We start from the raw sequence: 19,735 nt of genomic DNA on the forward strand, positions 1-19,735 counted from the left end.
GTGTGATCGCAGTCTCTCTCCTGGTCTTTTGTTTTCATGAAAGAACTTTTTGACATTGGACCATAGGATGATTACAGGCCTGTGGGGATTGGTATCTGTTTGTTAACTGCAAGATGTAAGAATGATGAAATAAAAGACCCCAAGAGAAAAAACAGATCCTCTATTTAAGGCTTGATTTGATCACCTTCAGCCTGCTACCACTGCTTTGGTCAGAAACTACAAATGTCGTGAAATTTGAGTCAATGCTAATAACCTTATTCTATTGTGCTTGGTGATTTTCGCCACTGTTGAGTTTAATCCTTGGTGGTAAGAGCCAGCAGGGATAACCAGCATTTTAAGTAAAGTGCTAGGAGCCTGAAACATATAAGTTTGAAGGAGGTTTGTTCCTCTGCAGATGATTTAAATGTTAAGTACGTCCCCATGCAGGGGATACACAAAATGGAATCTGAAAACTATTATCTCCTGTAGAAATGAACTCTCAATTTACTCACTGCACAGGAAGGGCAGATTCTAGTCATTTTCACTGCCAGCAGGTGCCCTTTCTATGCATAATAGACTTCGCAAGTGTAATTAACACATGAGGACCACTGCTGCCAGTTTTTCTTCAGGTACATGCTGCTAGAAGTTTTCAGGACAACAGTGTAGGCTGTAAGAGCTTTTTACATTACACTTGAAGATAAGGTGTTCATTGACTTCTGGACAAAGACATGCTAAAACAGGGTTGAACCTAGACCCTACTATTGGTATCATAGATCATAGTCCTTGGACCCAGAAACCCCAAGAGCTGTAACGTGGGCCTTTGGTAACACAGAAGCCAGTGTAACAAAGCTGTGGGATGCAGTGAATACATGAAAAGTATGATGCTGAAACCCAGCAATTATGTGGAAGACTAATTGCACATTCACAAATACAACAACCAATTATCTAAGTTAACTTTAATCACAGATTTTAATTATCTGAAGAAAATCCATTTAATACAAATAGTCTGCCTTAAATATTTCCCAAATTAATTTTTTTCACGTTCCTTCCCATTTTTGGAGAGAGCGGTAGAAAAGTGTCTGAGCTTTATATTCAGAGAGGCCCAAGTTCAGATCTGTTTCATCTCTTAATAGCTGTGTAACTATTAAAAGTCTATTTTACCTCTCTGATTTGACATTTCATTTTCTGTAAAATGGGTTTGATTTACCTACTTTGAAGAATGGCTTTAGAAATTAGAGATACTGATATCAAGTGGCACATAGGGACCATTTAGTAAATGGTGGTTGCTCTTATTATGGTTATTATAAACATGGGACATGGATTTGGGTTTCCAGAAGGTTTTACTCACATCAAACGTTTTTCTTGTTTCTTCTGCCTTGTGAGCTCAGGGAAAAACTTTATAATTCATCTTCTCTTTTTATTCATCAGATTGTTTTTATTTTGATTTTTTTTATTTAACTTGGGTTATTGTATGGTTGTTTTCATTTGCAGCTGTGGCATAAGAATGAAAAGAAAAGAAACAAAAGCAGATGGCAGAGAAAACGAAAGGAGTAAGACATTTCCAGCCCTTATGAATATTTAAAAACATGTGCTGCTGGTTCCTTTCTACTTTAGAGCTGTGCCATTCTCTGATTTTGAAAGTGAAAATGAGAATGTTCCCTACCTTGGCTGATGGCAGTCCTGACCTCGGCCAGTATTGGAAGAACCTTCCTATTTTGAGGACAAAGGGATAAACTTTGCTGATGAAAATGAGCATTCCCTTTCATAATAATAATCACCATATATGGAGTACAGTGTGCAAGTCAAGCTCTTTATAAACATTACTGCAGATCTTTAAAATCAAACTGTAAGGTAAATATTGGGGCTTCCCAGGTAGTGCTAGTGGTAAAGAACTTGTCTGCCAGTGCAGGAGACGTAAGAGATGCAGGTTCGACCCCTGGGTCAGGAAGGTTCCCTGGAGTAGGAGATAGCAACCCATTCCAGTATTCTTGCCTGGAGAATCCCATGGACAGAGGAGTCTGGTGGGCTACAGCCCATAGGGCAGCAAGGAGTCGGACATGACTGAAGTGACTTAGCATGGCACAGCACAAGATTAGCTCTATTGTATAGATTAGGAAACTGAAGCTCAGAGAAGTTTAGCGATTTACCCACCATGACACAGCTAAGAAATGGTAGAGCCTGCACTTGAAATCCAAGGCCACTTCATATTAAAGCTTTCCTTACTAATATCCTTTAAAGAATTAGAGAATAAGCTATACCTGTCACCAAGATTTTATGAAAAAAGTTCTTTACATAGGCTTTTTGATGACTGGCTAATAATTGTGGACTAATGTTATCATTCATTATTATTCATTCATTCAACAAATATTTATAGAGCACTTATTCTGTACCAGGCACAGTTGCTAATAAAAGGTCCCAATAGAAGCCATATGGTATTTCCCATGTAAATTCCCTTTTTTCCCTTAGTCCTTCAGAAGTAGTCCTAAATAAGGACCAAATCAGTTCTCAAATTGAATTGTACATTTGCGTTATTCTGGACACCTGTTAACGTATTTCCAAATATGAGATAAAATATTTCCAAAGCAGATCAGTTCATATTTCCTCCAAAGGGCAGCCAGGCCAAGAGCCAAATTAGCAGCTAACTCCTGATTTTCTTTGAGGGCATGATTGAACTGAAAAGTTAAATGTGCACAATTAAGGATTGGATTTTGTATCCAACTTTGTAAAATACATTGTATTTTCTGGCATTTCTAGGTGCCTCTGGAATTAATTCTTCCACTCTGAGTGGGCACACTTAGATTCTCTGTGAGACATACTAGTTCTAGACTCTTTATCTGTACTATATGTGGGGTTCTGAATCACCCCCCTCCATACTGCATCATGTGTTCCATCTAGGATTTTTAGCATACAGTCTTAATATGCCTTTTTACAGGGTGCATAGTCCATGTGGTTGACAGGGTAACAGTCCAGACACAGCTGTGAAACGACAACTGGATGACTAGAGCTGGGTCCACTCTAATCTCTGTCTTCACTGGTGCCATGAAATTTTTGTATGGGGAATAAATTGATGCTAAAGTGAAATTATTGATATTTTTGGTGTCAGTGATAGAAATCAACAAAGTGTGGTATAGTAGAAACAGAAAACTCCAGCTTTGGTTCTGATTGCCCCATTTACTGTTTTGAGGTTGCTGAACACCTCTAAGCCTGTTTTCTGTTAAATGTGAATAGTAATTAGTGGTAAAGAACCCACCTGCCAGTGCAGGAGATATGAGATGCAAATTTGATCCCTGGGCGGGAAAGATCCTCTGGAGGAGGAAATGGCTACCCACTTCAGTTTTCCTGCCTGGAGAATCCCATGATAGAGGAGCCTGGATGGCTACAGTCCATGGGGTCGCAAAGAGTCAGACACAACTGAAGTGACAGCACCCACACACTGATAAACAGCAAGTGACTATAAAGAGTAGGTACTATTTTTGTTATTACTGACTATATATATGTGTGTGTGTTTGTGTGTGTATATATGTGTGTGTGTGTATTTATGTTGTTGTTCAGTCGCCAAGTCATGTCCAACTCTGCAACCCCATGGACTGCAGCACACCAGACCTCCCTGTCCTATCTCTCGGAGTTTGTCCAAGTTCATGTCCATTGAATTGATGATGTTGTCCAACCATCTCATCCTCAGCTGCCCTCTTCTCCTTTTGCCTTTGATCTTTCCCAGCATCAGGGTCTTTTCCAATGAGTCTGCTCTTTGCATCAGGTAGCCGAAGTATTGGAGCTTCAGTATCAGTCCTTCCGATGAGTGTTCTGCATTGATTTCTGTTAAGATTGATATGTATTTATAGTCAATATATATTAATATGTACATGTGCATGCGTACACACACACACACACACACATACATATATATATATATGATTCAACAATCCAGTGCAAGTTCGCAAATCCAGGTAGCATGAAAGTGGATTAGATAGACAAGTATCACCAAAATTCTTTAATATATAATCAATCAAGATTGGATTCTAACACCTAAGCAAAAACTGTGTCTTTTCCATTTTGCAGCAAGTATTTGAGTGCCTTTTATGTCTGTAGCACGGGGCATAGAAAGGCAGGGGCTTATAGATGGTTCTGGAGCTGAGGAAATACTACTTCACAAAAGAACTCAAGTGTCCAGGCAAAAGTTGGGACAGTTTGTTTTTGTTTCTTTGTTTCCTTTTTTAAGTTAAGAAGCATCAAGGGGCCACGACAGGTCCATTGCTCAGAGCAAGCAACTACTGCAGCAAGAACTTGTCTGGAAGAGTAAGAGAGGGTAAGGACCAGGATTTCAGTTTCAGACAAAACAAGGAGGGAAGTTGGGTCTGTCCTGGACCTGATGGTTAGAAAGTTCACAATGTGTGTTGGTTGAACAAAGTAAAATTATAGATTCCTGGCTAAATCCCTTGTTAAAATTTGGCTGAACTTGACCTTGAGGTCTGAGCAGAGAGGCCGAGTAGTAGAAAATAATTCACACTTGGAAGTCAAACCTCTGGGTCCAAATCCTGGCTCTGGTCCTTAAGCCAAATTTTTCACTCTCCTCTTTCATTTTCATCAAGAGGCTCTTCAGTTCCTCCTCACTTTCTGCCATAAGGGTGGTGTCATCTGCATATCTGAGGTTATTGATATTTCTCCTGGCAATCTTGATTCCAGTTTGTGCTTCTTCCAGCCCAGCGTTTCTCATGATGTACTCTGCATATAAGTTAAATAAACAGGGTGACAATTGTTAGTAATGTAATTCATCCTTATTAGTTAAAAAAGATATTTTTAACCTTTCAGGGGTATACATAGCAAAAAAAAACCCCAAATATTGTGTAAAAATGAGTAGTCTGTGTAGATGGTTGGGATCAGCCCCTTAATCAGATCCCTCCAAAGTGCCCCTGATGGCACAGATGCTAGTACAGTGTATGACAGCTCTCATCCGGCCTCAGCATTGACATTCCTGTTAGGATGCTGAAGTTTGCAAGGTTAGAGAAGGCAAAGTATCCCTTTACCATGGGAGTGACCTTTCTGCATTGGGGGTGGTGTTTGTTTGCTTGCCTACCCTCTCTTTAGATGATCCAGTGGATGTTGGCAATCTGATCTCTGGTTCCTCTGCCTTTTCTAAATCCAGCTTGGACATCTAGAAGTTCACAGTTCATGTACTGTTGAACCCTGGCTTGGAGAATTTTGAGCATTACTTTGCTAGCTTGTGAGATGAGTGCAATTGTGCAGTAGTTTGAACATTCTTTGGCATTGCCTTTCTTTGGGATTGGAATGAAAACTGACCTTTTCCAGTCCTGTGGCCACTGCTGAGTTTTCCAGATCTGCTGGCATATCGACACAAGACTTTCACAACATCATCTTTTAGGATTTGAAATAGCTCAACTGGAATTCCATCACCTCCACTAGCTTTGTTCGTAGTGATGCTTCCTAAGACCCACTTGACTTCGCATTCCAGGATGTCTGGCTCTAGGTGAGTGATCACACTATCGTCGTTATCTGAGTTATAAAGCTCTTTTTTGTACAGTTCTTCTGTGTATTCTTGCCACCTCTTCTTAATATCTTCTGCTTCTGTTAGGTCCATACCATTTCTGTCCTTTATTGTGCCCATCTTTGCATGAAATGTTCCCTTGGTATCTCTACTTTTCTTGAAAATATCTCTAGTCTTCCCCATTCTATTGTTTTCCTCTATTTCTTTGCATTGTTCACTGAGGAAGGCTTTCTTATCTCTCCTTGCTATTCTCTAGAACTCTGCATTCAAATGGGTGTATCTTTCCTTTTCTCCTTGACTTTAGCTTCTTTTCTTTTCTCAGCGATTTGTAAGGCCTTGTCAGACAACCATTTTGCCTTTTTGCATTTCTTTTTCTTAGGGATGGTCTTGATCCCTGTCTCCTGTATAATGTCACAAACCTCTGTCCATAGTTCTTCAGTCACTCTGTCTATCAAATCTAATTCCTTGAATCTATCTGTCACTTTCACTATATAATTGTAAGGGATTTGATTTAGGTCATACCAAAATGGTCTAGTGGTTTTCCCTACTTTCTTCAATTTAAGTCTGAATCCAGATGTTCAAGCTGGATTTAGAAAAGGCAGAGGAACCAGAGATCAAATTGCCAACATCCGCTGGATCATCTAAAAAGCAAGAGAGTTCCAGAAAAACATCTACTTTTGCTTTATTGATTACACCAATAAAGTGTATTTGACTGTGTGGATCACAACAGACTGGGGAAAATTCTTCAAGGCATGGGAATACCAGATCACCTTACCTGCCTCCTGAGAAATCTGTATGCAGGTCAAGAAGCAACAGTTAGAACTGGACATGGAATAACAGACTGGTTTCAAATTGGGAAAGGAGTATGTCAAGGCTGTATATTGTCACCCTGCTTATTTAACTTATATGCAGAGTACATCATGTGAAATGCCAGGTTGGATGAAGCACAAGCTGGAATCAAGATTGCTGGGATAAATATCAATAACCTCAGATATGCAGATGACACCACACTTATGGCAGAAAGGGAAGAAGAACTAAAGAGCTTCCTGATGAAAGGGAAAGAAGAGAGTGAAAAAATTGACTTAAAACTCAACATTCAGAAAACTAAGATCATGGCATCCGGTCCCATCACCTCATGGCAAATAGATGGGGAAACGATGGAAACAGTGAGAGACTTCATTTTTTGGGGGGCTCCAAAATCACTGCAGATGGATGGTGACTGCAGCCATGAAATTAAAAGACACTTGCTTCTTGTAAGAAAAGCTATGACCAACCTAGACAGCATATTAAAAAAGCAGAGACATTACCAACAAAGGTCTGTCTAGTCAAAGCTATGATTTTTCCAGTCATCATGTATGGATGTGAGAGTTGGACTATAAAGAAAACTGAGTACCAAAGAATTGATGCTTTTGAACTGTCATGTTGGAGAAGACTCTTGAGAGTCCCTTGGACTGCAAGGAGATCCAACCAGTCCATCCTAAATGAAATCAGTCCTGAATATTCATTGGAAGGACTGATGTTGAAGCTGAAACTCCAATACTTTGGCCACCTGATGTGGAGAACTGACTCATTTGAAAAGACCCTGATGTTGGGAAAGATTGAAGGCAGGAGGAAAAGGGGATGACAGAGAATGAGATAGTTGGATGGCATGACTGACTCGATGGACATGAGTTTGAGTAAACTCTGGGAGTTGGTGATGGACAGGGAAGTCTGGTGTGCTGCATGCAGTCCGTGGGGTTGTAAAGAGTCAGATACAACTGAGCAACTGAACTGACCCTCTCCTTGGGGCACACTCGTGATTGCAGCCCACTGCCCCATGGCCCTCCACCTCCTTTGCTGCTGCATCTACATCTGAGTATCTGAACCCACCCTGCTAGTCCCACTTCCCAGTCCTCTTTCTGCTGCCTGATGTGGTGAGGGGCAACAGTCTGCCTCCTTTGCCCTAATTTCTGCATGATCTCCATGGGACACAGGTGGGTCTGACCTGTGCTTGTCTTGGCCTGGTTTTCCATTTCTTGTGACACATCTGATAGATAATTCTTCACTCCTCTCTGACCTGGAGACTATCTTGAATCCAACACTTAGAAAACTCTGAAACTTCTAAGACACAGTGCAGTGGCCTCTGCAGCAAAGACATTCTACATATGTCCGTGGTCACCAGTAGAGCAGGAGCCACAGGCCATGTAACGTCATCTTCAGAGAAGCTTCAGTTCTGGAGGAGTTTCCTTCACAGTGGGGATTTGGGGATGTGTTCCTGCCTCTTTCACGAGGAGAAGACACAAAGCAGCAGTTCAGTGCTCAGCTCAGAGTAACCTCACAACAAATGTGGGTTTGTCTTTCATGTGAATATTTGAAAGACTGAGAGGCTAGGCTGAGAAGATAATTGGACACTATGCATCTTGACATGTGACGTATCTTAGTCCTAGAAAAACAGAGATTTTCTTTCCCTCATTACCTCTTGCATTTTCAACTTTTACACTATTTTGGGGAGCTAATTTCTCTTGCTTTATTTATCCAAAGCCTCCTTTTCTCTTCTCATTTCTTCTGTGCATCATTCATTCCTGCATTTCTATGAGGGTTTCACGGGCCCCTGGTGGCTCAAACCGGAGACTTCTTTTGTGACCTGGCTCTGGCTCTTATGGTTCTCATTGAACTCTCTGGGGGCAATAGAGAGCCCCGTCTCCTGACCTTTCCTCTGTGATTAACTTCTCCTGCTGCAGTGGTCTTAGCCATGGAGCCCTTCCTGATTTCCCTAGTCTGTCTCCTTCCGGTAGACTGAGGAGGCATAAAAGGGCAAACTACTCTAGGCTTTGATGTTGACCTTTCTGGGTTTCCATCCAGTCGTTATCTTTGTAACTCTTGTGTTTGTTTCAGTTGGGTTTGGTGGCTTGCAGCTCTTTCACAAGCCCCAAGGTTACCCCAGAAAGCCACAGAGCCACTCTCAGGAGGACATTGTCCTCCCTTCCCCGCTTCACGGTCAGCTCAGATACACATATGTCTCTCATTAGCAGACCATCCCCAGAGCCCAGCACTGTGCACCCAGCTCCTCCATTGCTGTGAGCCCCATGCTCTGGCCACTGAAACTGCGGATGGCAGCTCAGCAGTCTGTACTGCCTCCTAATCTAAGATTGCTCCTATCCTCACATGGACCTTCATCCTGTGCTACTGCTCATAAATCAGGGAGGGCCTCTTGAAAGCCAGGCAAGAAGTTAAATACTTTTTTCCCTAAGAAAATCTCGATTAACTAATGGCATTTTGCACCCCTTCCACCTTTCAAGTCATATTTTCTGCCTCTCACCAGCTGTGACCTTTGTCAAGTCACTTAACCTCTGGCAGCCTGTAGGCTCCTCTGTGAATTATGGAGATCAGACTTTCAAGATTGCTGTGGGGATGAGATGAAGTCATCGTAGGTCTACCCCTGAGGCACCTTGTAACTCTCCTCACAGCAGCCTACACGCCTACAAGAATATGCCTATTTGCTGTCTGCTGTTGACTGTAAGCTCTAAATAGGTAGAGTTCAGAACTATTTTTTCTCCTCTCTATCCCCTGTCCAGTGTGGTGCCTGACACATAGTAATATTGTCTGACTGACTGCCCAGGATATGGAAAACACTGCACACTTGCTAAAGGCACCATAAGATGTTAGTTTTCTCTCTTACTCCTCCTCAGTTGCCTTTTTAAAGTTGAAGCTCCTAGGTGACTAGTTTATTTTTCTCTGTGGACACTGCGAATCATGTGATAATCCTGTTTCCCTCTTTGGGTTGGCAGTTGGAGGACCCAGAGCCAAATTTGTGGCCATCCTAGCAGGTATGCAAAACCTTACAGCACATGCTGAAGTACTCACCTCACCCCAGCTTATGTTTTTTCCCTTTGCCTCTATTTTTTTTTTTTTCCTATTTTGCTGCTGTACTAAACATATTCCTATAAATTACCTGAAATTCTGTTTAGAACAAGAAAGCATATCAGTTCACTTAAGCTATTTGGCAAATGTATTTTTATCCTGGCTACAAAATGTCCACTTGCTATTTTATTTTTCAGCTATAACTGTCAAATGCCCATTTTTTTCCTAAGTGTAACATAATGGTATTAAAAAAAAGTAAATCATGAGTAGTATAAGAAACTTTAAAGTAGGAGGATTGGGGCTGGAATCACCATTAACTGTGACCATGGGCAAGTTTCTGAGGATCCCTTTTTTCATCTATAAGATGGATGGTATAAATTGGATTATTTGAGGATTAAATGAGATAAGGGCCCCCACACAACCCTTGGTGTTTGGTGAGCACCCAGCACATCCCCGCCTCTTTATTCCTCCTGCTCTTCTCATGGCCCCATCATGGACTCTGGGGAATGGGAAACAGAGTTTGGTTCTCAGTGACTGACAGTCTGGAGTAACCATATGAATTAGCATGTGCTTTATGCCAAATGGGTGACCCAGACAAAATCCCCTGAAGAGGGAGGGAGGTGTTATCAACCTTGGGGTGATCTGGGAAGGGATGTTTAGCAGACCGCAGGGTTCAGTAGGACTTGGAGGACACAGGGCGGGGCCCACAGAGACATGTGTGGCTCAGCCCAGAGGCAGGTTAGGGTTCCTGTGGTGAGGGGGCTGGCCAGGGTCTTGAACAGAATGTGGAGGGGCCCGAGACTTTGCACAGCTGCTGGCAGGCCCCCAGGGAACAGGTTAGGAAAAAACCTCCGAACCTCCTTCTGCTCTTCTTCCATAGCCAGGCACATGCTGAGCTCCTAGGGGAGCAGTGAGCTTGCTCTGACTCAGTATGACAGGTTTGGGTTCTAGTCTCAGGGCCTCCATTTACTAGCTGTGTGACCTCACTGAATTGTTTAGCTTCCCAGCCTTTGTTTCTTCATTTGTATAGTTGGTGGTGATGACAGTACTTACCTTGTACCATTGTCCTGAGGATCCAATGAGAAAATGCCTGTCACGCCCTTAGCCTAGTGCTGACCGAGGCAAGTGTACCATAAACACCATGTGCTCTTGGCTCCCTGTGTAACTCTGGCCATTGTATTAGCCTGTGGCCCATCTCTCTGGTCACTCTTAGGAAGACGAAAACTAGAATTATTTGTGTTATCCAATAAGGTATATTGTATGGTTTTTGTTCGCTTTCCTTTCCCCATTCTGTTGTCCTTTAACCTCTCTAACAATGCTGGGCCTCGTTATTTCAAAGCAGAATTTTAAACTGCAAGACAAACTATGTTTATACTTTCGTTTCTTTTCAGGTGGGAGGGAGTAAGGAAGGAAGAAAAAATCAAATGTATAGGACCAGGGTTTTCCTTTCTTTAAAGACAGTGAACTGAGGAAAGACTGGTGGGATCCCTTTGCAGATATGGGTATTTGGGTGAAAGGTGATATGCCTCTAAGAGGCAAGGTGGGGGCTGTGATGTGTACATTGTAGAGCTTACTATGTATTAATATGCAAGAAGAAGAGTGGATCTTCCAAACCCCTGGGAGCTCTAAGCTATATCCTTACTGAGGTCAAAGAGGTGTTGCTCACGTAGGGGTGGAGGCCGTCCTACCTCCTTCCACATCTCATCTCTCCTCCCCTCCCTCTTTGTCTCAGGAAGCTGCATTTTATGTTTTTGGGCAGCCAGTGTTCCTTTATTTCACCTGACTCTTTTCCAGTTAGTAGCCACTCTCCTCAGGGGAACATAATTAAGAGGGCCCTGGTTATCTGGGGGAAAGGAATTAGCAAATTGAGAAAGTGCAATAATGATGAACGGGGACTACAGGATCATTAATAAGTCTGCAGTATCCATGTCCATGCCTGTCCATTGCTGGGAAGGAGCTCATGCTACCGGATTTACCTCTAAGAACAGTGCTCTGCATTGCAGGCCTGGAGTTGGTGAGAGGACTGGGTGAACAGCCCCCTCGGTTTTCCAGCACTCCTCTTCTTTTGGCTTTAGTACTGAGTATGTGCTGTGAGACAGTTTAGGCTTTCAGTCCAACAGCCCTGACCTTGAATTTCAGCTTCACTGCTTACTAGCTCTGTGACCCTGGGGGCAACTTACTTCACCTTTCCAAACCTGTTTCTCCATCTGAAAATGTGGATAGTAGTGATACCTTGCAGAGTTGCCTTGAGAATTGTGTAGAAGTGATGCATAAAAGCAGCTGATTTATAGTAACTCAATTGATATTAGTTTCTTTTCCCCTTAAGAGGATTCAAAGTAAACACCTTTCAGGTAAAGGTCATTACTTTGTCCCTGCCTTTGACACTAGCGATATAACTCCTCTGCTTTGCAGGAGAGAAGGAAGAAAGAATAGCTTTTACTCTTCCAGGGTGACACCGACTGATGAAATCAGGCAATGTCATAATTCCCAAAGAACAAAGGCCTAGGGCAGATACACCCTGTCCCAAAACTCAGAGGTGTACAGTGGCATCCCACAATTGCTGTCATCCATCAGACAGTTGTGACACAGTTGTGATAGCCCGTCTATGCATGAAGTTGGTCATAGCTGTTAACATTGTTGTTATTGTTGACACTAAGTCATGTCTGACTCTCCGTGACCCCATAGACTATAACCCACCAGGTCCTCTCTCCATGGGTTTCCCAGGCAAGAACAATGGGGTGGGTTACTGTTTCCTTCTCCAGGGGATCCTCCCTACCCAGGGATCGAACCTGTATCTCCTGCATTGGCAAGCAGTTTCTTTATCATGGAGCCACCAGGGAAACCCAGCTCTTAATATTATCACCCCTTTAATTATGTGCATTGTTGGTTCTGCATGTGTGGTGTCAAATTTCCATTTAAAATGTCTTTCAAATCTCAATCAGATTCAACATGGAAATGTAAAGTCAGTGTGAATACTGAAAGGCACCAGAGCATAGAAGCATGGTGTTCATGTGCTATTGGTGAAACAGACACATGCATTGATATTTTCTTGATAATCAACAAGCAAGTTCTTTCTGGGAGCTAACAAAAGAAGATAGATAGCATCTAGAAAAAGTATTATGTTTTGTTTCTGAGATACCCTTCGAGAAAACATGGGCATTGATGACTCTGAATCAGAAGATGATCCAGATGAGTCAGGTTCTGAATATGAAATTTTTTAGAACTAGCTTAACCAAGTTTTTTGCTATATTTTCTTTTTAAGAAATAGTAATGAATGGTTTTGAAAATTTGTCACTATATGTGATAAGCAAATAATGAATCATAGATTGAAAGTGAAGTCGCTCCGTCGTGTCCGACTCTTTGCAACCCCATGGACTGTAGCCCACCAGGCTTCTCTGACCATGGGATTTTCCAGACAAGAATATTGGAGTGGGTTGCCATTTCCTTCTCCAGGAGATCTTCCTGACCCAGGGACTGAACCCGGGTCTCCCACATTTTAGGCAGACACTTTACCATCTGAGCCACCAGAGAAGTTACACAAAATACATGCCTACCAGGCAAATCATATGTAGATGTCATTTTATAAAACTAACATTTGTCTACCACATATCTAGCAGCCTCACAATATTCTCCAGCAATAAATAAAGCTCATAAGCTAAAGCTTCCTACATCATCTGCCCTCAAACAACCCAAAGAACCTAAGACTAAAGCCAAATGATAACTGGCCCCCAAAATATTTCCATTCTATGACTAGTATCACTAGTTTTATACACACATATGTGCATGTATTCATATGTGTTTATATGTATACATAGATATGTATGTAAAAACATCCCTGCAAATCATTACTTGGTGGTTTTTGCATTTTGGGTGGTACATAAAATCAAGGTTAAAGGTTGCCCTCCAAAGAAAATGATAAGCAACCTGCTGCTGCTGCTAAGTCACTTCAGTCGTGTCCGACTCGGTGCGACCCCATAGACGGCAGCCCACCAGCCTCCCCTGTCCCTGGGATTCTCCAGGCAAGAACACTGGAGTGGGTTGCCATTTCCTTCTCCAATGCATGAAAGTGAAAAGTGAAAGTGAAGTCACTCAGTTGTGTCCAACTCTTAGCGACCCCATGGACTGCAGCCTACCAGGTTCCTCCATCCATGGAATTTTCCAGGCAAGAGTACTGGAGTGGGTTGCCATTGCCTTCTCCGGAGACAAGCAACCTGACTGAACTTAATAAGTAGACAGGTGACAAGAGATCATGTTGGAATCAGAAACTCATGTGTAGAGATGATGCATGTCAAGCACCTCATGCTCATCACAGAGTCTCAACTGTCCTCACCAGCATTTTGTCAGGTATCCTTCAGAACCAGGGTAAGAACAGGAATCCTTGGGCTCTAAGAGAATGAGTCCAGTGGTTATCAACCATGTCCACTCAGGCTGTAACGAGAAACCACTTGGACATGATAACTTACTAAGTCTACCATGTGGTGTTCCTGGGCTAGGCGTTTCATGGGTTCTCTCTAATCATTGCAGTAATCCTGAAAGATTTTCACTGGGCTTGGTACTGCCCTTTTAAAGACACTTTGCCAAAATACAACAAAAGATGTTAAAACAGTTCTGCCCTTCGACTTGGTAATTCCATGTTTGAAAATTCGTGCACATGAGATTGTTCATTTTCATTGTGATGTTATTTATAGTGAAAAGATGGAAGTGACTTAATGTCTAACTCTAGCAATAGAGTTCAGTAAATTAAGGGACATCTATACTTGTATATAGTCTTTAAAACAATTAAAAAGTTTGTGGTATAATATGGGAAATGTTAATACAGCCAATGAGAAAGCAATAAAATATATGCACTCTGTAATTTCAAAGATATTTTAAAATGTTAGTGTTAATATTGGAGGAGAATAATGCAAAAATAAAAGTAATTATAATAACTTGATCATGGGTGAGTATTTCCATTCTCTTTACAACAACAACAAAAAAACAGAAGTCAGTAACTGCCATAACTATTGAGGTGTTATTGAGACTAGAAGTTGTTTTCAGAATGCAGGTAGAATTACCCAGTTACATACTTGCTACTTTAAGATCTTAAGGAGTCTCTGGTTTTCTTTTTTTTCCCCTCTCTCTCTCTCCCCACTTGAAATTTGTAACCAGTATATTTCCAGAGCAAAAGTGCAGTAGGTTCATGGATGCATTTGAGGCTATGTAAGCAAATGATGACAATGTAAAAGGTTATTTGTCCAAATTTGCATTCATACAAAACATGGCGTGCTGTTATTTCAGAATAAATTGTGTTTTAAAATATTTTCTAAATACAGAGCTATTTCAGCCCTAAGTTGGCTAAGAAACTACATTTCTATGATAAGCCATAATTACTCTTTGCAAAATTATTGGGCTTAAAAAACATACCTACCTAATGGTACCTGAGATGAGTGCAATTGTGCGGTAGTTTGAGCATTCTTTGGCATTGCCTTTCTTTGGGATTGGAATGAAAACTGACCTTTTCCAGTCCTGTGGCCACTGCTGAGTTTTCCAGATCTGCTGGCATATTGAGTACAGCACTTTCACAGCATCATCTTTCAGGATTTGAAATAGCTCAACTGGAATTCCATCACCTCCACTAGCTTTGTTCGTAGTGATGCTTCCTAAGGCCCACTTGACTTCACATTCCAGGATGTCTGGCTCTAGGTGAGTGATCACACCATCGTGATTATCTGGGTCGTGAAGATCTTTTTTGTACAGTTCTTCTGTGTATTCTTGCCACCTCTTCTTAATATCTTCTGCTTCTGTTAGGTCTATACCATTTCTGCCCTTTATCGAGCCCATCTTTGCATGAAATGTTCCCTTGGTATCTCTCATTTTCTTGAAGAGATCTCTAGTCTTTCCCATTCTATTATTTTCTTCTATTTCTTTGCATTGATCGCTGAGGAAGGCTTTCTTATCTCTCCTTGCTATTCTCTGGAACTCTGCATTCAAATGGGAATATCTTTCCTATTCTCCTTTGCTTTTTGCTTCTCTTCTTTTCCCAGCTATTTGTAAGGCCTCTTCAGACAGCCATTTTGCTTTTTTGCATTTCTTTTCCATGGGCTGGGAAGGATTGGGGGCAGGAGGAGAAGGGGATGACAGAGGATGACATGGCTGGATGGCATCACCAACTCGATGGACATGGGTTTGGGTAAACTCCAGGAGTTGGTGATGGACAGGGAGGCCTGGCGTGCTGCGATTCATGGGATCGCAAGGAGTTGGACACGACTGAGCGACTGAACTGAATGGTACCTGAAGAGTGAGTCTCACTTTGTCTCTTTCTACATCTGCCTTCACTTCTAAGACTCCTTTTTCCTCTCTTTCATTGGTTTTTATTGCAAGACAAAGAGACATGGCATTAACACCTATTTAAAATTCTAGAAAAAAAAATTTTTTTTCAGGTAAGAGCCTATAGTCAAATTATAAATTTCTGTGGATATTTATTTTTACCTTTCTCTGAGTTGTTTGAATGTATTTTTCTATACATTAGCTCATTTGTTTGGAATTTCAGTTCTGAAATTCTAATCAAAACTTAGGGTCATTTGTCACTTGCATGACAGTGCTGGTGGGAGCTGGGGAAGTTTATGAGATTTGGTTAAATATTATGGATTTGAGTTTTTCCCCCTTCTATGTGTTTGGCTGTGCTTCTGGACACATTAATAAGTGGCCATTTTTTTCTGGAATTCTGTACTCTTCCTGCTTCCTTTGATTACATTAGGCAAGGTTCCACTCGATGAGACATTTGCAGTCTTAAGACTTCCTGCCAGGGTTCAGACTTTGTATTTTTGACATTGAAGCTGTCGTGTTCCTGAAGCTACTTAATTAGAAACACATTCATTTCAGTGTACACTAGAGAAAGCTTGGACAGTAGAGCCAGGCACACTGGGAAGTTTGAGCATTTGTGTAGCTGACAGCTAAACTAATGGTTTACAGTTTAAGGGAAAAAAATATCATAGGGCATTTCCTTGCCCCTAGAAGTGAAGGGAAGCTGAATGTGCACAGCAGATACCTTTTTTTTTTTTTTAAAGGAGAGAAGAAGAAGAAAAAAGGAAAGAAAAGACAACTCCACTTTCACTGCAGTTGCGTGTCCAATTCTTTCTTTGGCTATTATCAAATACAAAAGTCTTCTAAAAGAATAGTTCCCAAACTGTGCTGCTAATATTCAAGTCTGTTTTACAGGCTCCCAAGATATATTACTGCTGAGATCTGTAGTAAGGAGAACATTTTATATTCTGGAGAAGGATTTTTGCTTGAAGAATTTTATTTGTTGAATGGTAATGAGGGAATTGTGCTCTTTCTTATTTTTAAATGTTTGAGCAATTTTAAAATGCACATCTGATGTTTAAAAAACCTTGGTTGCCTATCCATTGCTTTCAGGATAAAGCCTAAACTCCTTAGCATTCAGTGAAAAGAAAACCTCCCCTTTTTTCATTTCTTACCACTCACTCCTTGTTTCCCTACCCTATCCCCAAGAAAGCCACCTTCCTAGGTCCGCTTCCATGCCACCAGCTGCCCTGAAGGAAAGGTACCTGGTCACCTCAGACTGAGGCAGGTATCTTTCCACTGGTCTCATAAAATATCCTTTGTACCTTTCCCAGGATGTATCACATGTTGGAGAGATAGATGGAAAAGTTGTCAATCTCTCCCTTCATCTCTACTCCCTCCACTACTCCCAGGAAAAACACTGTGTGGGAGGTGGGATTGGGAATTTTCAGTCCAGTATTACAAAATCAAAGTGCCATAGAGGAAGAAGCTTTGGAGTCAAATCCTAGGATTGCCACTTGTTTTGTGGCATTGTTGTTGCTCAGTCACGCAGTCGTGTCTGACTCTTTGCGACCCCATGAACTGCACCACGCCAAGCTTTGCTGTCCTTCACTATCTCCCTGAGTTTGCTCAAACTCATGTCCATTGAGTCAATGACACCATCCAACCGTCTGATCCTCTGTCACCCCCTTCTCCTCCTGCCTTCAATCTTTCCCAGCATCAGGGTCTTTTCCAATGAGTCGGTTCTTCACATCAAGTGGCTAAAGAATTGGAGCTTCAGCTTTAGCACCAGTCCTTCCAATGAATATTCAGGGTTGATTTCCTTTCGTATTGACTGGTTTGATCTCCTTACTGTCCAGCACCACAGTTCGAAAGCATCAAGTGATTTAAGCGCTCTGGGCCTACTCCCTCCTCTGTGAAATGGGCATAATACCTACCTTGTGAGGTTGTTGTGTGAATTAAGAAAGTTGAATTTGAAGTTCCTTGTATAATGTTTACCCCATTTATCATTGGTAACTAGCAACATAATGATAATGTATATGTGTGTGCACCTGAAACCAAGGGAAATGAATCCACGATGCCCAGGTTTTAAAGCCCTTGGAGCTGGGTTCTCACCTCCTGCTCAGTCACTAACTAAGGGAACCCATTGCTCTGGGAATGAAGCACTTTGAAAAGGTTTTTTGAATTACAGTATCATCGGATGGCATGTGTGCAGTTGGGTTGGAGATGCTTACTGGCTGTGATATACTCTGTCCAGTCAGAATAGACAGATCACTTTTTTTTGATGGCAGAAGGAAATAGCAAATAAAAAAATCATTCCTCTTTGAAGCACATTATGCCCTCCATCTGACATTGTTAATTGCTTTTTCTGTTGTAATCATGGCAACAGTGGTTCCCATTTGTACCAGGAACCGTACTAGTCACTCGATGTATATTTTCTCATTCTGATAGCAGGCTGGCAGTTAGATTCCGAAATGCCATTTTAAAGATACGGCAACTGAGGCTATGCAGTCACACGCCTGCTATTTAGGGACTAACGCCAAGGTCAGTGCTCTCCCTGCCACTCATACTGCTTCTAAGGCTGCCTGCATTTTGAAATTCTTCCTAAGTTTCTAGGCTTGGGAACAAAATGTCATATTAGGATTTTTGTTGTGAAAGGAAATGTAACTGTGCATACGTTTATTAAAACAGTTTTTCTCCAAATAGTGAACCATCTCTAATTTTCTGTCAGAAGCAACAGACATTAAAGCAGCTGTGTGTCTCTTTCTCTTCACAGTGCTCCCATGCCCTACCTCATAGGAATCCATTTAAGTTTAATGGAGGTAAGTTGACTTCTCTCCTCCCTGGATCTCTCTACTTGCGGTTTTGTTTGCTTCATGGCAGTGGAGAAGATGCAGTCTCTGGATTCACGGCGTGACACATGGGAGTGTGTCAGAGCAACACCTCAGGCACAGAGCTGGGCATTCAGCTTAGACCCTTTCCACTGGGCTCTTGTTTCCAGTGTTTTTCCACTTTGTTTGGAGATTGTCAGTTTTCATGGGTGAGGGAGTGAAGTTCAAAGAGGCAGAAGGAAAGGGTTCTTTAAGGGTTTGAATGAGGGAAGGAAAATGATTACATTTCAAAATGATGTTTATTATAAATCACTGCAACTATATTAGATTTTTCTCTTTTGAAAATGTGGTATAGAAAATTTATAGAAGTATAAAGAGGAAAATTAAAATTATCCATGGTATCATTATTCCAGATTCATGTTAGCATTTTATTATGCTTTGTCCTTGTCTTTATTCTGTGAATATATATTTTGTTTAAATGTACTCAGTTGATATGGTATAGAATTTTATGTCTTTATTTCATTAATATTATGGCATGGGGATTTCTGCGTTTTTGTCTACTCTCAGTAATAATTTTTAATTTGCTACCTGTCCTTCCAACTGTTTGAATATGCCACAGCTTAGCCATTTTCCTGTTACTGTTGGACACTTATGCTGTTTATAATTTTTCACTATTATAAATAGCATTTCAGTGAACATCTTTATGCATAAGGCTTAATCTGCATCTTGACTTACTTCCTTAGCATAGAACCCCTAAAGTAGAAATGCTTGGTCAAAGCTATGAATCTAAGGACAGATTGCTTTCTGCATGGCTGTACTGAGTAGATAGCAATTCTTTTAAAGGACTTTTCTGTGCTTTTGTCAGTGTTGCTGGTTTGTAGACATGAACCCTAAGCTTTTCCCTCCTCGGGAGAGAGCTGAATTTGCACTAGAGCAAAATAGGACAGGAGGCAGGGGACTTGCCTGTTTTGCACAGGAGATAAGCTCTCAGAGGGAAAAGCTAAAGCCATGTCCGTCTGTGATGATGCTTTGCATGTCTTAAAGGAAGTGCTACTTCTCTTCTGTTCCCTTCATTTCACGTCGACGAGGACCACCTGCTTCTTCACTGTTGCACACTGTGCTATTGTGCTTACAAAAATGAAACAAGTTGGTTATCGAAAAACCTGTTTGTTTGACATTGAGAATCTTGATCAAAATAGACCACAGAAATCTGCTCAAATTTCTAATTTGACAGGACGGCCATGTGGCTCCTACATTCTGTTAACAGTTCCTCCTTGTCATCACCCAGCCCTGAACACAT

General features: G+C 41.5%; 1 protein-coding gene across 3 annotated transcripts in view; it reads left to right on the forward strand.

The window, feature by feature from the left end:
- Window positions 1–19,735, forward strand: part of DENND1A (DENN domain containing 1A) — a 537,858-nt gene that overhangs the window by 305,943 nt on the left and 212,180 nt on the right. For all 3 annotated transcript variants that reach the window (XM_081588650.1, XM_081588651.1, XM_081588652.1), the window contains one exon: window positions 18,381–18,426. In XM_081588650.1, the coding sequence (XP_081444776.1) occupies window positions 18,381–18,426 (46 nt within the window). The remainder of the gene's footprint in view (window positions 1–18,380; window positions 18,427–19,735) is intronic.

This window comes from Giraffa tippelskirchi, chromosome 4, assembly GCF_054371585.1.
Source record: "Giraffa tippelskirchi isolate mGirTip1 chromosome 4, T2T-mGirTip1v1.2.pri, whole genome shotgun sequence".
In the NCBI taxonomy this organism is placed as follows: domain Eukaryota; kingdom Metazoa; phylum Chordata; class Mammalia; order Artiodactyla; family Giraffidae; genus Giraffa; species Giraffa tippelskirchi.